Raw genomic sequence first — 21,305 nt, forward strand, 5'->3', positions numbered from 1 at the left:
GCTAAACTGCCCTGCGTCTTTGCGAACGTCTAAAGTAGAACCTCCGTATTTGAGATCAATGGCGCCAACGCCTTTACGACCTTCTTTGTTGGTTTCAATGTCTCGAACGCTAATGTCCACTCTGGTTCCTTCTCTGTCGAAAGTGTAGTCTCTGAGAGAGACACTTGCAGAGTTAACGGCCACGCTCGCTTGAAGGGTGCAGGTTTTTGAATCGGGAGTTGAGTATACCACAGATTGGTCTTCCCCGTTAGGGCTCTTTGACACTTCAACACTTGATATGTTGCTGCTACTATATCTGTTTCCCATACTCTATATATGTCTTTCTCAAATCACCTTCTTTTTACTTAATTTCTTTGCCATGCATCGGTCTCTTCACTGGATTCTGAACTAGCTTAGAGAGTAAGCACAGTTCATCATTTTTGCCCTTCTCCGGATAAGATTCTATACATGAGTGGGTTTTCATTTCTGTTAGATTTATCTTCCTGATGAAGATAATGATAACAAGTTTCAAATCAAAGATGGAAAGTAGTCAACTTTGTTAATAAACTTAATGGACCCACAAGCCTAAAGTCTTTTGTCTCACATTGACAATTATGCACCAAAAAGCAATATCCAAAAGTAACCACTGAAAGCTTGCTTGGATTTTTTGCTTTTCTCCATTATAAACTGAGATGAGGTGAATGAAGGAAAAGGAAAAGGAAAAGAGAGCACGGTTTTTAGAGAGAAAATTGACCGAGTTTTATTGTTGTGAGAAATAGTATTGTATTGCTATTTGCACACCTTGTAGTTTCCAGAATAGTGAGTTTATCAATAAAGATTTATATTTGATACCACAAACTTGACCTAGTTTGAAACTTTTACAAATATATTTCATGAGTTGATCTCAGTCATTAGCCCATCAAGTTAGACTAAAAGTTTTCTATTTTTTAATATATATATATATATATATATATATATATATATATATATATATTGATATAAATTTTAAAATAAAAGTAGACAAACAATATTTCCGACTAAATGAGTCTGGGATTTTCAAGTAACATCGTTTTAGACAATTTGGCCTGTTTGTTTTGTTAGACTAGATCAAATGGATTCAAATATTTGAAGTCAAATTTTAGAAATCATGCCGTCAAACTATTGAATATACCAAACAACTTTACTTCCAATAAGCGTGTCAGTGGGGGAGTTTTATTGTGCTTGAGGGGTCTTCCCCCATTTTTTTTTTTTATATATATATATATATATATATATATATATATATATATATATATATATATATATATATATATATATATATATATATATATATATATATATATATATATATATATATATATATATATATATATATATATATATATATATTAATATACTAATAAAAATAATTTATTTTAATTTTAATATATTTGGAATTTCCAAAATTTGTGTAGTTGACACTCTTGACATATTTTCTAAAGATCTGTTACTGGTGTGGTCTCCACCTCACAAATATCTTCTGCAAACGTGTGGATTCTCTCACTGAGATTTCCACATTGTTATTGTGTAGAATTTGTACTTATTTCTCTATAATCATGTTCATTGAATAGGTGGCATATTATTAAGATGTATAAATGTCTATAAAAAAGTGACAATTTTTTATTCTGATAGGATTATGTGACAGGATATTCATTCCCCTCCCAATGGAAGTGCCAAGCACATTGCATTGAAGAGAATGGAAACAACTAAAGGGAAGTGAATGGCTACTACTGAAAGAAATCTCAGACCCAACTACTGATGTAATGATAGAAAGCATTAGTGTTATTGCAGTCACATCACACAATAATCCACGTGTATTATTCTGTGTTAAAGACGTTTTTCTTAACTTGGGAAGGATCACTGTATACGAAGCAAAGCAATTTATCTTTAATGTTTTAAAACCCTTCTCCGAATGTTATTCTACTTTACCATCATGCCAGGCTTTTTTATTTTCGATTGTGTTCCACGAACAAAGATTTAGACCTCATAATTTATTTCAGTAACTTTTGCTCATCGATTCTTATTGCATCTTTTTTTGTATTTCAATAAGTCATAACGGTTATTATTGTACATGTAATGGCAAAAATCATATTAAGAGACACTAAATTGTAAGAGTATCCTTCTAGTGGCAATGTTTTCTCGAATTTGGATTTTCTACTTAGTTTTTTTCTTGCTGTTTCTCTTTACGCCTTCAAAATATACAGATCAACATTGATTTTAATGTTTTAAAATATATTAAAAAGATTTTTAAAATACCAACATCAGTGTATTGATAATGCTCAGCAGAAGACGGTACCAAAAAACTCAGTAGAAAATCTGAATTCTGTTTTCTTGATTTACTTTGGTTTATTTTTTAAGATTACCTTGATTGTTGGATCAAAGCTAGTGTTCAAACATTTTCAACTTTTTTCCGAGCCAAAAGATTATACATGTAATCAGGAGCTGAGCATTCATTTAAAGGAGAAAGACAACTGTAGCTTGATGAGAGAACAGAGCTTCAAATAAAACTGGACAACATATTAAAGGAAGTCGTAACAGAAGAATCAACCTTGGCATTGAAAGCAACTTAATGTATCTGAACTCGAAATGCATGATCTGAATGCATTATTCTTTTCAAGAGCGTCTCACGGACATTATTCAAAACACTCACTTCATCCAAGTAAATAATTATATATGGGCAAAACGAACAGAAATACGCTTGTGGATTGGGCTCCTGCAAGATGGACAGTCTTGCATACCTTGTTTCTCATGGAGCTCATTGCAGGTTGTGCAAACAACCTGATGAGCACACGGGAGGAATACAACAGACATCTCTTCAGATAGACACATCACACATTCTCTTTCCCGTTTAACACCCCCGGTCAAAGAGTACTCATTTAAGCTTGTAGCAAGTTCTGAGATAAAAGTGGCCCTTGATTCTTCCAGAACAGAGCCATTTTCCACACGGCTGCTCGCGTAGTTTCCATCAATTCCCCTTCTCAGTGCAGCAATTTTGGAAGAGTCAGTCTTCTGTCTAAGTTGTGCAATTTCTTTTTCGAGTTTCTGGATGTCATCTCTGTACCTCTGCAGATTCTCCTCTGCTTTCAGTTTAATCATATCCTCTTTTGATTTTGCTGATTCTTCAATTTGTTCCCTTTCTTTTCTTATAGAACTGGCCTGTAAAAGGAGTTCCTCTTTTGCCTTTGCTACCTGCTGCCACCTAGCCTGTGATATTTTCCTTTATAATGAGAACATACTCGGTAACAAAACTAATTCGGCATTTACACATTGAATAAGATGGCAACTGCAGAATGTCACAAGTGATGTATGTGTATCAAACTGTACTCACGTTTCACTTCTGTAAAACAATGTTTACACTTTTGTGGTTCGGGTGTCAGTACTTTAACTAAAAGAGAAGTCTTGCAACCACAAGATGAATAGAACCTTCAAAGTATGAATCAAACAAGATGCACCAGGACAGAAAAAGGATGATAGACCATATGCATTAATGCCTTGGTTACGGAAGGCAGTTCAATTCTTGACCCTTTAGAAGGTAAAAAGAGGATAGTACCTTGTCATCTAACACAATGGAAAGGGGAAAACACTTTGATTCATTTAACATAAATTGCACTGCCCACCAATTCCCATTCTAATGGAAACTATGTCAATAGTTAAACCATGCATAGAACAAATTACAAATAAAATGCCAATGTGTCAATCCAAATTTACTTAAAATCCTATGCATAAAATGAGAGTTGTGAAATTTTGTAATTTCGGATCACTGCTCCTAACTACAGTTCCTGTCATTTTACGGACAATGCTCTTTTTATATTGCAGATAAAATGAAAGCATAACATGAGAGCAAATTACAAGCTGAACCATGTATGTTAGCATAGACATCAGGTGAACATTTACAAGATGGAAAGCACATGAAAAAGTAGTTAGAATATGCTTGAAATAGTATACCTCAACTTGATCCTGTTGTGCTTTAGCTTGCCCTAATTCTTGCTGAAACTGAGCTAATTTGTGTTTTTCAGCCATTAACTCTTCCTGAAACAAGGATTTCTGCTTCTCCCATGATTGAAACTTCATTTGGGTCTTCTTTTCCCTCCTTGAGACCTCTTGACAGCTTGTGGCTGATTCTGCTGCACGTAACCTAGCAGCCTCCATCTCTTTCCTCAGCACAGCATTCTCTACCTCAAGTTTACGGACATCTGCATTAGTTCGTTCTACCTGAGAACTTGCTTTACACAAGGCATTTTCCATCTCTGAAATCTTTTTCATAGTGTTTTCCTCTAATGATTGTTTTTCTTTTCTAAGCCGTTCAACTTCATCTTTCTCTTGTCTTAGTGTCTTAAGCTCAGCCTTGTCCTTGCTCAGCCGCCGAGCAGCCTGCATAACCTTCTGATTTGCCCACTCTGTCCATTCTTGAAGATGGTTCTGCAGCTCCTGAACCCTTGGAACTAGCTTCAAAATCATTTCATCCTTTCTATCTTGGGGTAACCACTGTCCCAGGGGCTTGTCGCATGGTATCCCTACACAACTACTATTGGTTGCCTCATTATCGCAGCAGATAGATGTAACAGGATACTTACTTTTTGAAGACAAAGAAAGAGAAAGATCAGTATCCATAGCTGGTAATGCATTTGGGTTACCAACAGCAAGTATAGAATTTTCTTCATGCACCAAAGATGAAGTATCTCTTGACTGAGATGTGGTGTCACTGGAATCCAAGCTAAATGCAGTGGGGGTAGATGGCACATCGTTAGATGAAAAAACAGCATTCAAATTATCATGTGTTGCATCAACTCCCATTGCCTTACTTATGTTTAAGGATGCACTCTTTAAGTTTATCGTAGTAGATTCTGATACAGACTTAAGTTTTTTATCCAAGATTAATCCATTCAAGCCATTCAGTCTTCCACCTCTCAATGACCCTTTAGACCCATATGTTCGATAACCTTTTTCCACATGGAATGACTTCTGTCGAAAAATATATTCTCTCTTTGTGCCACTGGAATGGACCTTTCTAACACTTCCACACCTTTCTTCCACAAAAGGAGATTGAGGTGTCCCAGATGTACTAGATGATTTATCAATAGAATCACGCACAGAATTAGTAACCTCTTTCCCCGATAGTCCAGGAATTTGAGAATTCTTTGCGTTGTCCAAAACAGTATGTCCTGCCACAGAGGACTTCTCAGGTTGAGAACCTGAGGGGGCTGATTTACAAGGACTTGGAAGACTCAATTCAAGACTTTTTGATTCTAATTTTGATTGTGATTCAGTTTGAACAGAAGAGCAGCCATCACTACCAAAACTATTTGAAGGGTCACCGTCAATTGCACAAGCATGTGACACGTTCATGTCAGAAATTAGCAAAGCCCACATTGCATCCCCGATACTATAGAACGGCCTAACCTCTCGAAGAACACAAACCAACTCAGCCAAAATATACTTCTCTAGCTGCATTAAATCTTCAAAATAATGCTCTCTTGAAGGATCCTCTTGGCCATTTCTAAGAAACGCTAAACCATTATCAACTACATTAGAAACAGCATCTTTGCATCCATAACAGATGCCCGACCTTAAGATGGCCTTTGTAGCTACGTCTTCGGTGTATCCACATCCAACAATTTTTTTAATTGCACTCCTGAAAATAATATTCAAACTGCTCATGAGAAGTTCTTCCAATTCAGCTTCAGTGAGATCACTCCAATCAGCGTCATGGAATTCATCATCCACCTCGGATTCCTCCTTAGGTTGGCTGAGTCTGAACTCGGATGAAACTACAGAACTTGACAATCCAAGGCCAAGCTTCAATCCATCAGAATGATCTTGGTTTACACTGCACATGTCAGAAGTACTAACTTGCCCAAGACCTGGGGTTATTTCAAACTTTTCAGCAGAGAATTCATAACTTAGGCTTTCATGTTGAGCTGAAGGAATACCCTTATTTGGCTCTCCTAAAGGTGGATCAGCCCTGAATTTTCTCTTATTCCTGCTCCCTTTTTCTTGGACAGACACCGAAGGAGTTGTTCGACTGCTAGCACCGGCCACCAGTGATGCCATTTATCTGCAAATAAACATAAAATATATGAATACACTCGCTAAGCATCATTACTTTATTTAACATCATTCACAGTCATCCAAAACTTATTAAATCCAAATACAAGTTCCGTTAAAATGATAATGTGAAAATTAAAATCGATGAGAAAAATTCAGAATAAATCTTCTAATATTACAGACCAAGGAAAAAGAAAAGAGGAGATAACTAACACTGAATTATAATCCAATGCTTGAATTTAAGAAGAAAATCCATTACCTCTGAATCTCAGTATCACAGCCTAGAATATATATAACTTCCTGAAACGTTTAGATAGAGAAACTCATCAATGAATTATCAAAGAGAGAGAGAGAGAGAGAGAGAGAGAGAAATCAAAAAAAATCCAAAACTACCGATAAACATGTACCCAGTACTCACAGCGCTACGAACATACCCAGATGAAAAAGAGAAAACACTGAAAGTACCCAAATGAATTCAAATACATGTTGATACTTCGAACTGAGTCATAGATCAGAAAAGTGATCATAGAAAATTGTGTTTTTAATATTATAGCACATGCAACCCCGAATACAGAGGATCCCAACAGGCGTCAATGAAAAACAGAGTTATGATCAGTATTGGAAGATTGAGGCGTACCCGATTGAAGCGGAATTTGGAACAATCAAAGGTAGGATTGATCTCAGAACATTGGAGAATCAGAAAGGAAATCCACAATTTTTTCTTTTTTTTTCCTTTATTTTTTATTATGCTGAGGCTGCAACAACTTGAGGTCTTAAAAAAGGCTTTAAAGGGTAGAAACGTCTCTCTCTAGTAACTAGGTTAGCACTATGGTAATGTTAATACATAATACAAAATACAAAAAAAAAAAAAAATCTTTTTTTTTAATTAATTTCATAGAAAAAAAATTGCAGAAGATAACTTACTGTCGTTTTGTGAGGAATTTTATTCCCGGAATTGATATTTGTTTGACAAAATAAAGATATGTTTTTTATTTAAATTTATTGTTTGACATTTTTAATATTCTATCTTTAATAAATATACTTTTATATTCAAATTTAATTAAGTTTTTTTTATCACATACGTTTATATAAAGTTGTCACAACGATGATTTTTTTTTTTTCAAAAGCAAAGCTATATTTGGCATTTCACTTTAATATATTTATTATGTCTTTTATATATTATTTTGTCGATATTTATTTATATTTGATAAATAAATTATTGCTTAAATTATCTTCATATATATAAAAGTAAAGGCTGTACAAGGTTTGACAACATTTGTTTGCCGGTTAGTGTTTGTAAAATTTTAAATCTAATTACTAAAATTTTGAAAGCATTGAAATATATATTTTTAATTATATCTCATTAAACATTGATTAAAATTATAGAATTAATTACTATTAGTTATTTAACTCATTTCAAATACGTAAAAAAAATATAAGAATAGTTATGAATCAACATTTAAGGTAATTTTGAAATATGATGTATTACAGTAATAATTTTTCACTTAAAGTGGGAATGCATTTAGTATTTCCTTATGTAATTATGTTTTCAATATATCATTATAATAATATTATTTTATATGTTCACTAAAATTATTGCTTCAATTATCTTTTTCTATATTTTATGTAAATGGTTGTTGCACTAATGTAAAACTTAAAGCAGATACATTTAATATTGCATTTCATTGTCTTTATTATGTTTGATTTATTAGTATCATAATTTTAATTTATATTATTATTTGTAAATTATTACTAATGATCTCTCTAATTTTGGGAAATCCTGGGTACATAACACAATTACTTCTCTCAAATAATTTCACCATTATATATTTAAATATAATTATGTGCTTAAAACCAAAAAGATGAAAAAGAATTAAAATTTGATGAAAAAAAAGTAAGAAATAATTTGATTCAGATATCAAAAGGAAAAAACAAATAGAATAAACATAGAATTGTCAAAAGGGATTAATCTTAGTCATTGGATTTCATATATCTTAACTAATTTAAAGTTAACCTAATAAGGTTGATTTGGTGAATCCCACAAATGATTGCACAAATTAGACCACTACATAGTCCTGGGTTAATTTTTTGCTTACTTGATTTTAAAATAATAATTTTATCCTTTTGAAAAAAAAATAACAAAATAAAATTTGTAATGATCATAAAATAATTTTCTCAAAAAAAATATAAATGTTAAATCTTTTTATATCATTATTAATGTTAAAATTAAAAGAAAAAAAAAAACAATTTTATCATGTTGAAATTCTTGGTCAATCAATATTAAATAATGTTAGAATCTTAGCATCGGCATTACTTTAGTATTTATTTTATTTTTACATGTAATAAAAAAAGGAAAGACACAGTTAACTAACAAAAAAATTGTTATGTGAAACAAAAAGTTAATAAAAGAGTAGTCATAATCGAATTAAATTTTCTGCTAAGATCGTAGTGTTATTTTTCTTTTACTGGACCATTAAAATACATTAATATTATATTAAAAAAAATTTAATATATTTTAAAATATCCAAATCAATATTCACCAATCTATTTTTAAAGACTTGTGAGAAAGACAACAGTCAAAGGGAGAATATGAAGGTATGGTAATCAAAGTTCTCAATTCTTTAAAATCATGTAATCAATTTTGAATTAAAATAAATAGACTATATATATATTATTTTTTCATCTAAGTTTAATTTTTGCTATTGATCTTAATGACTATAAATACATTCTAAGTAAGATGAGTCATAAATTGGTCTTGTTATAATTAATCTATAGTATTGTTTTTCAGCTCAATCCAAAACCCCAATGAATTATGTGAACTCACAAACTTTCCTTAGCTTTTACCACTCTGACCAAACTAAATCCAATAATTGATTAAATACATGGAAGATTTTTTACAATTTAATTATACTTTAGTTATAATAAAATTATAGGTTAATTATATTTATAGTTCATAAATTTAGATATAAAATTAGAGTTTGTCGTCCAAAATTTTAATACATTTTTAAAACTTTAATACATTTCAATTTTCAAACACTTTAAAAATAAATTGATATAATTTTTTAGATTCTTTTAAATATATCAAATATATTTAAAAAATATGTATTAAATATATAAATAATTCATATATTATTATGATATACATTTAACATATTAAAAAATTTAAAATAATTATATTAAAAAAACTACATTTATTTATTTGAAACAAAAATATATAACGTCAAAATTCATATACTTAAAACAAACTTAATCATAATTTCATATCTATCAAAACATAGTAAACAATTGTTCGTTGTAAATTTTAACAAAAGGGGTTGAAATTTTATAATTATATACAATAATGCACATGATCTCTCTCTATTTGACAATTTTACACTATAAAATATTTACTATTTTTGTTTAAATTTTTAACCATTGCATACTAAAAAAACAAAGAAACTAATGTAATATGCAGAAGAACATTGATTTAATTTGGATTGAAGCAGCCCAATGCAACTGCATTTTATTTTTGTTCCAATAACTATTTAATAAAAAATTAAACTAAAAAGTCACAAACACCCTTACATTGAATAAAATTTTAAGGAAAGTTATAACATTAACAACAATTCATCATTTTATGTAATTCAAATGCATTAAACTTGTATATAAAAAATATTACTTGTAAATCTGTACTAAGTCTAATTCAAGTTATAATTAAATATAATTCTATTTTTTTTAAAGCAGGAATACATGTGGTATTTCACTTATTGGTATTTATTTATGTGGCTATTATACTATTGTATTAATATCTATTTATATTTTATTTAAAAATAGTAGCTCTGATTATATTTTATATAAAAAAAGTAAATTTTTGTAAGGTTTTACAACACAACATCAATCCACTCTCCACAATTTTAAATATAAATTATGATTTATTATAAAAATAATTACCATCAATTATTCCATGTAATTGACATGTATTAAAGATTTATGCATGTCTCTTAAAGTGAGATTTTAAGTCGTGTATTTATTATTATGAAGTTAATAATTACATGCATTATACTATAACTTAATTTAAAGATAAATAAATACTATTGTTAGAAGGGAGGGAAAAGTATTGTAGTTTATGGTGTGTGTTTGAAAATAAATAGAGACTAAGATACTTATCAATTGCATTATATTGTAATATTTAGGGTGTTTAGGGTCTCTAAAAAAAGAGTTGTTTAAGTTTTGTTTTAGGAATGATAACGAGCACTTATTCACGACACCCCACTCTAACTTGCCCTATGCAATCACATGTCATCCCATCCCATCCCATCCAGAACCTTCTCAACTCTTCTCACCAGAGATCAAAATGCCTAAAAAGCACATTCAGAGGAATAGATCAGAGTGAATTAAAGAAAATGAATAGTAAAATAATATTATTCTACTAGGGTAGCTTCCTCAGAATCCTTAATCTATAATCATTTACCGTTTGCTAATAAACATAGCTAGTGAAAAAATGCTGAGAGTGCACAAATCATACAGTTGACACGAACACAACATGCAGTCAAGTTCTACACCACAATCAAAACCAGGCTTGATTCCTCCACGTATAAAAGGACAAACTATTTTCACTATTTTTTATACTTGCAAAGTTCTTCCAATGGTCATATAAAATTTTACATGTACTCTATCACCAGTAATTACTGAGAATTACCGTATCAGTCCAAGTTAAAAGATACACGCATGTGAAATATAACATGTTATCTGTTGGCTGGAGCATAAGGAATCAATGACCAAGCTGACGTAGTATGCCACTAAGAAGAAAATAAAATTTTATGCAACAATTAAAGGGTACCCCAAAGTTCATAATTTATCTAGAGTTTCTATATAAGAGAGTTCAGTCAGTGCATCTTCCGTAATCATGGTCACGATGCATATACTACATAGGCAGTAAGTGTGCATCACATCCAGCTCTCTCTGTTAGAAAAATCTTTAGGATGCATTGCAAAAGTTCCTTGCATCATTTTCATTCATCAGAAAAACATGGAACGGAGAAAAAAGATGAAGATGAAAGGGTTAATGTGCTGTTATCAAAAGTTCCAAATTTTGTGCAAGAAGTTTGCTAGTCTGGGTCTGAAAATCTATATATAGATGGTTTCAGCTCTTCTTATACAGAAAATGATAAACAAATTTTGAAATTTCCTCTTTCATTTCAAAATTTGATCTTAGAAAGAATTTAGTTCTAACAAAATTTTATCTTAGAAACAATTTAATTCTAACAACAATCTAATTACATATATCAAAAATGAACATATAAAAATATAACATGTTATTTACTTATACTTATATATGAATGACATGTTAATTTTTTTACATGCAAAGAGATTGTCATTAGAACTAGAATTAAACTAACAAACACCTTGCACAAAATCTGTAACATTTGGTATCAGTACAGTAACCCTTTCATCTTTTCCAAATTCTCCATTTTCTGATGATGGGTCCTACCAATGAAAATGATGTAAGGAACTTTTACAATACTTCCAAAAGATTTTTCGAACAATCTCATGCTACTTTATGTTCCCTATCAGGCCATATGCAGTTACAACACCAGGATTCATCAGGCAGTTCATCCAGCTTGGTTGCAGGGCCAGCTTACCCTTACAGTATATTTTAAGGGTCTTCTCATTTTTGTAATAGTGATGTAATTGTTTCTTCTCTCAAATTCAATGAATAAAAAATTCTAATAGTCCTTGAAAATTAAAAAATGTATTGAGATGTTACTAGTGCGCTACTTCTCTCTTTTATAAATAATAAATTAGTCATCATAAATGACATTTTCCCTAGAGACAAATTATAGTTGAGTGAACTAATTGAATTGTGGTAGGTAATTGGACCATTGCCTCCATGGCTTTTGGCCCCAAGATTTTATTTGCTTCAAATCCTTTAAGATGTGTGACTATAAAAAGGCTATTTTGTCAAGTCTTATAATTACTTCTACAGCTATTGTTAAGAATAACCACCCTCACCTTGCACTTAAAGGTGTAATTTCACCTGTTGTCGTACTTTATTAGCTTCATGCACAATAAACATATGAAATGAAACGGATCAAGAACAGAGTAAGAATTTGCAGAGTGCTTGTTCAGTTAACACTATCATCAAACAGCAATTACACAGTGAATTTAAGAAGTAAAAACAAGGTAGGGACATGATTTCTCTAACTTCAGAACACATATTCGGCATTTCAATCAGAAATCTCTGCTTCCTATAGATTTCTGTATGTAAGAGATCCCTTTCTCCGTATTCAACTAAATTATTTCAATTTACTATGCTAAAAAATATTCATCTGGCCAGGGAAGTGTATGTACATCATTGTTAAGAAGAACTAGGAAGCACAGAAGGTAACCTCATAAGCAGCTAAAAACAAATTCAGTTTTGGCACAGTTCTACTTTCCTTGCACGTTTTTTTTCTTTTCAGAGCATTCCCTCAAAGCATGTACTTCTGTTAAGAGTTCAAAGATGGTTAATTGAAATACAATTATGGAACTTAAACTTTCTGAATAGAAAAAGTTAGAATAATTAGTTAATTGGATTCCAAAACAAAATTTCCATGGATTCCAACAATGCATTCATCCACACTCTCAATGCAATATTAGAGATATTTTAGAGATGGATAACATGTCACGTGGGCAGAAAGGAACAGAGAAATTGCGAAAGATGATACCTGGCTGGCATGCTTTCCAATTCCTGTTTGATCGAACAACACAATCCTGAAAAATAAAGAAAAGGAATCCTCTAGGAATGGCCAGATCAAAAAATCTTAAATCTAAGGGTTTAGGGTTTTAGGGAGGGAAAATAAGTAATTAACAAAGACAATGAAGTTAACCTGCATCAAGCGATAAAGATAAGAACATTCATCGAGCTGATTTACATTCTCGTCATCCTCGTCCACATCGCTCTGGTGAATGCCTTGCGGCGGAGGCGGCAAACGTTTTGCTTCGCTCCTGTTATCCGGCAATTGCTCCATTTTAACTGCAACAGTTTCACACAAACCAAAACTCATAAAACAATTTCGACAAGAGAATGCATAAAACTAACAAAAGCATCACAAAACAGAATCGAATCTCCAAGAAAACAACCTTCAATTTTTAAAATATCATGCACTTGAGTTCATAACCAAAATTTTCAAATCCCCTCTCCTAACGATATATGGACAAAAAAATTAAAAAAGAAAAAAAAAATCACTTCGAAAATACCGAATGCAGGAAGTAATTGTCAAAAAAATATTAAAAAGCCCAATGATCGAGTTTGTGGGCTCAAGAGAAAACAAAAGAACTAAGAGATCTTAGGTGATTAACCAATTTTTATATTTTGATTCAATAATTTCTTTTAAACTTACCTTTTAACTTGGTTTGAATTATCAAATTTTCTTTAGAGAAAAAATTAATTGTCAGTCAAACATTATTTTCAAAATGCTAAAAGGATGTAATATATATCCCTTTATTCTTAAGAATATTATTTCTAAAATTTAAAATTTAATTATGAAAATTAAAGATAAAATAAAATAAAAACATAAAGGTGTTTCAAGCATAAAATAACAGAAAATTAAACTTAATGGCTAACTTTTTGTGGACTGATGTGATAGAAATGAACAATATTGTACGAATTGTAATTTATCGTGCGAAGTTAATATTTTCTAATTTTAAAATATTGTAAGAAAGTATAAGTTAAAAGTATTCTTTTAAATATGTATATGTAATTTTAATGGTAAATGATATTTTAAACATGAGTTATATTAGTGCCAAGTTAATATTTTCTAATTTTAAAAAATTGTTAGAAAGTATAAGTTAAAAGTATTCTTATATGTAATTTTAATGGTAAATGATATTTTAAACATGAATTATATTAGAAGAAATGTAGTGATAAGATTATAATAAATGATATTTACATATTCTTTTATTTTATTTTGAAGATTAAAACTTAGGTCTGTTTAGTTGGCTAGATAGAATCATAATGGACAATTTTAACATATAAGTTACACCGATGTCTCAAACCATTAATGTGACTGAGACGAGTTTCGAAAGCTTGATACATATCATTCATGAGAAGACCTACCAAATGGGTGAAACAGAAAGACATGTAGAAGACTAAAAGAAAACAGCATTTTATTGGTTTGAGAACTGCAGTGCATGCATGCTCAGTTATTCAAGCTTTTAGTCACTGGGCTAAGCTAGCCAGCAATATTTGAAGAAGGTTTCATATTGAAGTAGAAGCATTCCCAGGAACAAATTTAACAGAAATACTGTTTACACAGTGGCGTTCATCAGTTGGGGTCTTGTATCCCTCCCCTTTCGTAACATGACCCAAGTGTCCACCACAGCCTGCACAAGTTATCTCTGTCCTCCTCCCATCTGGGTCAGGCTGAAAATTACAACTTCCATAAATTCAACACAGACACAGTTTCCAACCAATAAGAAAAATTGAATGCTGAATAATAAACTTTCGAAAATTACTCACAGATCGATTGATGGCTCCAGGAAAACCCTCATAGAAAGAAGGCCAGCCACAACCAGAATCAAACTTTGTTGAAGACTTGTAAAGAGGTGTTCCACAGCCAGCACAATTGTAAACTCCTTCTTCATAAAGTTTGTCATATTCTCCTGTACCCTTCTTTCTGCACAAGTTCTCAGTACTCAAGTAAATCATTTTCATACCTTAAAGAGGGTTTTCAGCTTACAAGATTGGACATTATGCAGGCCTAAATTGCATGCAATTCACACATCCATAAACATCTTATCCGAGATAACTGAAGTTTTAATCCCAATACAAACATAAAGAATAACTTCTCCCTGCCGTAAACATTGAAAATAATAAACTTTGATACAACTACAAAACCTTTTAGGGTGTTATAAATCCACAAAAACTTACCATTTTAAAATATCATGCACTTCAATTCACACCCAAAATTTTCAAATCCCCTGTCCCCCAATATGATCGAATACAAGAGAGAAAAATTAGAAAAAAAAAAGAAAAAGTTTAGGAATTTACTCCGTTCCTTTCGTGCGAAGGATCCGAAACTGTTCGGGGGAGAGAATCACCTTCCATTCCTCTTCTGTTTTATTAATGGGGTTTGGTGCTGCCATTTTTTCACTGATGGTAAGACTGGAGAAAGGTCCTTAATATAGTGTCCATTTGCATTGAAAAAAGCAACCACAGACTGGTGAATGCATCGAGAAAATCAACAACAGACTGGTGAAGGCGTCATTGCATTGCACATTCGGGAGCGGTGACAGATGGAGTAATAGTAGCGGCACCATGACACGTTTCAAGATTCTGAGCTTCCTTTCTCATGCATGCTTCTTACATATAAGTTCAAAAATGAGTTAATTTAATGTCATTAACTTTTAGTAAGTAAGAAATTTTATAATTTAGCTTGATCTATTTATGTTAATAGGTTAAGTGGCATGATTTTTGTTTTCTCAATCTATTTTATGTGTTGATTGTAATATAATTAAGGGTTAAATATATTTTTAGTTTTTATATTTCGAGACGATTTTGATTTTAGTCTCTTTTAAACTAAGGTACACTTTAGTCCTTCAACTTTATAAAATTCTGATTTTAATAATTTTGATAGAAATGAGCAAGAGTCTAGATTTCAAGTCATATATATCTGTTGGAAGATTGTTTAGATTTGTACAGTTTTTCAAATTTAGCAGTATAAGACTGTTGAGTGATCCAATAGATTTGTGTACTTTGCTCAATCTTGAACAATATTTCAAAATGAGTTGTTCAAGACTTGGTAATCCGGTAAAGTCAGGGGTTGTAATTAAATGCTTGGAGTGACTGAGGTTAAGGACTTTTAGCGATCTCAGAACCTGCACCAAGATAGTTTTTCATTTTAGACAGATTAGAGTACAAATAAAAAATGAAATAATAGAAAACTACTAATTTATTTTAATTAAGTTGTCTTTTAACGAGAAGGGACTCGAAATAAAACCTGGGGTGTTTTAAAGAGAAATCGAAGAAGACTGCGTTTTAAATCAACAGTTATTGCATCATGCTCATCATGCGTTGTAGGGGAGTGATTGTCGGTGCAAGAGGCATGGACAAGGAGCGGCTCCTAGCAGGCTTCCAGTGAAAGGGGCACGTGGACGAATCGAACATACACCGAAATGAGAGGGATCTAGAGACTGTATAGGTATGAGACTATACAGTTGAAGGATAACTTAAATGAATTGATTTGGCTACTCATATCAACAAATGCATTTGCTTTTCGGTAGCCCAACTCATAAGAACTCCATGGTTAAGCGTGCTTAGCCTAGAGTAATTATGGGATGGTGACCTTCCGGAAAGTTTTCTCGGAAAGTGTGTGAGTGAGGACAAAGCACACTGGAAAACCTCGTGTTGCCCCTAGTTCGTCGTAGACGGTCGCCTGAATCCAGATTGTTGGTATGTAATGAAACTAAGTGTGATTGTTTATTATATTAATTTTTGTTTACATAGTTAATTTATTTATTTTGTTATATTCATTTCATGGTGGTTTGAGGCGTGTGATCAGGATGCTGCAGAGCAGGTTAACCTGTCAACATATCACAGTGAGCGCTGTAGTCTATCAGCGTACTACTGAGAAACTACAGATTGCTCGTAGATCCGTTGAGGAGTATGAGGCTAGTACTATTAGAGGTGCTAGTCATGTGCATGGACGAGTGTCATTTTCTTGAAGGGACATATTCATATATGTTTAGTTTATAATGTTTCTTTGTGTGATGTTTACTTATACTATGAGTATTTATAATTCATATTTTTGTATGGTTTCCATACTTTGTGTCCAAAATAGGTCACTTACTACGTCAGAATTGTCCAAACATTTACTTCTTTGGATGTTTATTTAACAACATCATCAACTGCTGCATTTCAGTTCTTGACCCTCTCAAAGATCGTTTGTAAGTATATCTCGCGTTATATATTTGTTTTATAGTCGTCACATTATCTTCATTATGTTCTTTAAGAGTCAAAAAAATATTTGGGGGCTTAACTTGACTCTTAGTTATGTCAACAAGAATTGAATCTTCAGCAACATTTAACCTCCCCGTGAAAGGATGACCAACCAAAGTCTCTACTAATTCATGGTTGTGATAGCCGCACATAACCTTTAACACCCAACCGTGTCCTTTAGGTTTACCCCTCAACCTAAACGAACACTCACATTTTCTTATGCCAGATACACTAGGTTGAACATCTGGCTTATACTTCCTATACTTCCCACTCCTTTCACAGCCTAACACAACGAATGTCTTTTTTCTAACTTCACCAATTGTTGTGTCAGATCTTATAATCACGACAACAAATCCAAGCTCGAATGCAATATTTCGAACTCATTCAATCAAATCGGCACGTGATGAAAATATTTGATCAGTGAAAAACTTATCTGTGTAATCACCTTCACTGACTTCATTTATAAAAAAAGAAAATTCTAACATAAAATCAGAATTTATTTGAAACTCCAGAAATGGATAGTTATATGTCTTATATATATAAATACAACCTACATTAAAAATAAAATTTTTAAAATTTAACAAAAAAAACAAATAAAATATTAAGAAAAAAAATTTAAAATTAAAATCAAGCTACAGAGAAGTTGTTTAAGCTAAAAAATTCAATGTTATTTTCTTAGTGTTAGTGACAAGTTATATTTATAGACCTAGAAATAGTTATTATGCTCCCGTAAGGAGATAAAGGATCTTTCTTTCCCAAGTGAACTCTTTCCCAAGTGAACCTTCAGTCCAATTTCCAAAATCAAAATATACATGATTTCTGGTCTTCAAGCCGCACTAATAATACATAATTATTTAATAACATTTAATTTAAAAATTATATTAGGATTATTATATGCTCTAGATTATAATTGCCAATAACATTTTTAATACATGGAGCCCTTCAGACTAAGATGTATGGTTATTCCGAGATAAAGAAAGTGACCAACTATTTCAGAAACAAACTAGGCCAAGGAGGATTCGGTAGTGTATACAAAGAAAAATTACAGAATGGACGCTACGTTGCTGTGAAGATCCTAAACGAATTAAAAGATGATGGAGAAGAATTCATCAATGAAGTTGCTAATATTAGCAGCCTCATATTAACATTGTTACGCTTTTGGGGTTCTGTTGCAATGGTTCTAAACAAGCTTTGGTTTATGAGTTTATGTGCAATGAATCACTTGAAAAACTTATTTGTCATGAAAATGCTCTAATCACACATCATCAATTGAACTATCAAATGTGGTATCATATTGCAATTGGTGTTGCTAAAAGACTATAATACTTGCATAAAAGCTGCTATACTAGAATTTTACACTTTGACATCAAACCTCAACATTCTGCTGGATGAGAATTCCAATTCCAAGATTTCATATTTTGGTCTGACAAAAATTTGTCCCGAAAAGAAAGTATGATGTCAATATTTGGTGCTAGAGGAACAGCAGGCTACATTTCTCCAGTGAAGACGATTCATAACTAAAACTACCATTGAAACTTATAACTAATACATCAGAAATGAATGTTTTATATAAATGTCATTGACAGTCTTCCATAAATATAATAATAATAAAATAAAAACAATTATCTAAAAAAACCAGGTGGTTTTTTTCCATTGAGGAAAACTCGTTTTGGAATCGACGAAAGATGATCCCAAAATTTTCAAATGCAAGAAGCACTTTCTCTTAATTGTGACAGGTCCAACTTTTTTAAAGTCACATAGCCATAGTGTATGCTTATTTTAGATCTTTCAAAAATTAATCTAGAATCATCAAATGTGATCGAGACGAGTTTTTAATTAATCCGTATAATGAATTTTATATTTAAATGTGAACAATGTGAATGATTAAAAGGTTGATACGTATGATTCATGTGAAGACCTACCAAATCAAGAAACAGAAAGTCATGCAGAAGACTAAAAAAAACAGAGGACTTTATTGGTTCAAGAACTACAGTCCATGCTCAATTACTCAAGCTTTTAGCCACTGGGCTAAGCTAGCTATCTTTAAAAATCAAATTAAGACTTCAAACAAAGACAATGTTTCAATAAACACCTCCAACAGAGGAAGGTTTCATATTGAAGCAGTAGCATTTCCTGGAACAAATTTGACAGAAATACTATTCACACAATGACGTTCATCAGTTGGGGTTTTGAATCCCTCTCCTTTGAAAACATGACCCAAGTGCCCACCACAGGCTGCACAAGTTATCTCTGTCCTCCTCCCATCTGGGTCAGGCTGAAAATCACAACTTCCATAAATTCAATACAATTACAATTTCCAAACAAAGATGCTGCTGTATTACTTGTAAGAAAGAAAAGGATGAACATTTTTAAAAACCACTCACAGATCGGTTGATGGCCCCAGGAAAACCCTCATAGAAAGCAGGCCAGCCACAACCAGAGTCAAACTTTGTTGAAGACCTGTAAAGAGGAGTTCCACAGCCAGCACAGTTGTAAACTCCTTCTTCATAAAATTTGTTATATTCTCCCGTACCCTTCAATCTGCACAAGGTCTCGAGTGAAAGAAAATTTACAATCCAACTCATGTAAGCCAATTTAATAACTTAAAGGGGGGTTTAAGCTCACAAAATTGGATATCATGTAGGCCTAAATGGCATGCAATACACATATCTACAAACATATTATCCAAGATAACTGAAGTTTTAATTCCTACACTGCATAAAAAAAATACGTTTTGTCTCTACTATTAACACCAAAACGATAAACCTTGACACAGCTCCAAACATTTTAGGGTGATAAACTGTTACAAAACAATTTTACAGAAAGTAAATCTTACCTTTCTTCTTTAAGGCCAATGACTTAAAAAGGAGAACTAAATGTACAAAAGCTTACCATTTTTCTTTTCAAATAAAACACTACCGACAAGGAATGCATGAAACCAACTAAAATCTGCATAAAACAGAAACGCATCTACATGAGAGTTGTCACACTCATTTACTCCTAAAAGAGCATCACCCAACCATGAAGTGCTCAATAAATTATCTACACGTCACACTTAAGGATCTTTCTTCTCCATGAAAAGAACCTTCAATTTCTACCTTTTGAAAAATCATGCACTTCAATTCATACCCAAATTTTCAAATTCCCTTTCCCCCAGTGCGGATGAAAAAAAAGAGAGAGAAAAATTAAGAAAATAAGAGATTAGGAATTTACTCAGTTCCTTTCTGGCGAAGGATCCGAAACTGCTCCGGGGAGAGAATCACCTTCCATTCCTCTTCTGTTTTATTAATCGGCGTTGGTGCTGCCATTTTTTCGCTGATGCTCAGAGTGGTGAAATCCCCAAATTACAGAGTTCAGTTCCATTGGGAGAGCAACAACAGGGTAATATATATACTAAAAGCATTTTCCTGGAGAATGAACTTGGACAGAAAATTGGATCTAGACAGGGACAGATGTGATAAGATTATTGACACCCTCTTGCGCTTACTTTCTTATGCTTGTGTCAGCACGAGTTACTCTACTGCTGAAGAAAAAATAAAATAAAAAATAAAAACACCAAAATATAACAAAAATTTTCTTTGGACAATTGTTGGTTGAACATATGGTTTCAAAATACTGAAAAATGTAATTTCTGTTCCTATACTATTAGAAATATTGCTTTTAGATTTTGTTATTGAGGAATGCAACGTGTGTTAGAAATATCGTTTTTAGATTTTGTTATTGAAGAATGGAAGATATGTAATATATGATCAAGTTGTGGTAAGAGATTTTGCTAAAATCTCAAATAAATATATTAAATAAAAATGGCAAATTAAGATCATAATATTATTTATATGGTTATCTTGTTGATTATGAGTTTTATTTTAATAGATTGTAGTTATGAATTTAGATGTTTAATGGTCAATTTATAAAAATTGCAATAGGTTTTAGTTAAGTTATAGTTTAATTATGGGCGAGATTTTTTTTTAGTGAAAAATTGAAATAAGTTTTTTAGTTTTTTTTTTCTTTTTAATTAAGTTTTTATTTTTGTAAAATTGTTTTAATTAGACTCTTGTAATTAAATTGGATTATTAGTGTTTGAATTGTCACATATTTATATTGGTTTTTAAATAAAGTTACACACCCAATTATCAATAGAAAATAGGTATCTCATAGGATCTTGTCACCTTCATTTATTTCACTAAAACTCTAATTTATGCTGTTGTGAATGTCTTTCAAGCTAATAACCACCTCATCAAACCAACTTTCACCATATCAGAAATCACAAAGAACCATCAATATGTAGA

General features: G+C 31.8%; 4 protein-coding genes across 7 annotated transcripts; all 4 read right to left on the bottom strand.

The window, feature by feature from the left end:
* Positions 1–2,386: 2,386 nt before the first annotated feature.
* LOC106775918 (putative E3 ubiquitin-protein ligase RF298) lies at positions 2,387–6,836 on the bottom strand. Of its 2 annotated transcripts, none has more exons than XM_014663167.2 (4): positions 6,701–6,836; positions 6,323–6,363; positions 3,964–6,073; positions 2,387–3,222 (listed from the first exon to the last, which is right to left on the bottom strand). In XM_014663167.2, exons 3-4 carry the CDS (start codon positions 6,067–6,069, stop codon positions 2,686–2,688), a joined length of 2,643 nt encoding a protein of 880 aa, XP_014518653.1. In that variant the 5' UTR covers positions 6,070–6,073; positions 6,323–6,363; positions 6,701–6,836; the 3' UTR covers positions 2,387–2,685. The 2 variants fall into 2 exon arrangements, with proteins under 2 accessions (XP_014518653.1, XP_022642249.1); XM_022786528.1 differs by lacking the exon at positions 6,701–6,836 and adding an exon at positions 6,471–6,667.
* A 3,366-nt stretch (positions 6,837–10,202) lies between these two features.
* On the bottom strand, positions 10,203–14,444 carry LOC106775515. Of its 3 annotated transcripts, none has more exons than XM_014662656.2 (4): positions 14,335–14,444; positions 12,911–13,056; positions 12,749–12,794; positions 10,203–10,400 (listed from the first exon to the last, which is right to left on the bottom strand). In XM_014662656.2, exons 2-4 carry the CDS (start codon positions 13,049–13,051, stop codon positions 10,372–10,374), a joined length of 216 nt encoding a protein of 71 aa, XP_014518142.2. In that variant the 5' UTR covers positions 13,052–13,056; positions 14,335–14,444; the 3' UTR covers positions 10,203–10,371. The 3 variants fall into 3 exon arrangements, with proteins under 3 accessions (XP_014518142.2, XP_014518139.2, XP_014518143.1); XM_014662653.2 differs by lacking the exon at positions 10,203–10,400 and adding an exon at positions 12,215–12,526; XM_014662657.2 differs by lacking the exons at positions 10,203–10,400; positions 14,335–14,444 and adding exons at positions 12,215–12,526; positions 13,164–13,276.
* Positions 14,100–15,238, bottom strand: LOC106775594 (peptide methionine sulfoxide reductase B5-like). Its single transcript, XM_014662741.2, has 3 exons — positions 15,073–15,238; positions 14,542–14,698; positions 14,100–14,445 (listed from the first exon to the last, which is right to left on the bottom strand). Exons 1-3 carry the CDS (start codon positions 15,165–15,167, stop codon positions 14,281–14,283), a joined length of 417 nt encoding a protein of 138 aa, XP_014518227.1. The 5' UTR covers positions 15,168–15,238; the 3' UTR covers positions 14,100–14,280.
* Positions 15,239–18,967: 3,729 nt separating this feature from the next.
* LOC106775207 (peptide methionine sulfoxide reductase B5) lies at positions 18,968–20,395 on the bottom strand. Its single transcript, XM_014662291.2, has 3 exons — positions 20,233–20,395; positions 19,404–19,560; positions 18,968–19,294 (listed from the first exon to the last, which is right to left on the bottom strand). Exons 1-3 carry the CDS (start codon positions 20,325–20,327, stop codon positions 19,130–19,132), a joined length of 417 nt encoding a protein of 138 aa, XP_014517777.1. The 5' UTR covers positions 20,328–20,395; the 3' UTR covers positions 18,968–19,129.
* Positions 20,396–21,305: the final 910 nt, after the last annotated feature.

Source organism: Vigna radiata, chromosome 10 (genome assembly GCF_000741045.1).
Source record: "Vigna radiata var. radiata cultivar VC1973A chromosome 10, Vradiata_ver6, whole genome shotgun sequence".
Classification (NCBI taxonomy): Eukaryota; Viridiplantae; Streptophyta; class Magnoliopsida; order Fabales; family Fabaceae; genus Vigna; species Vigna radiata.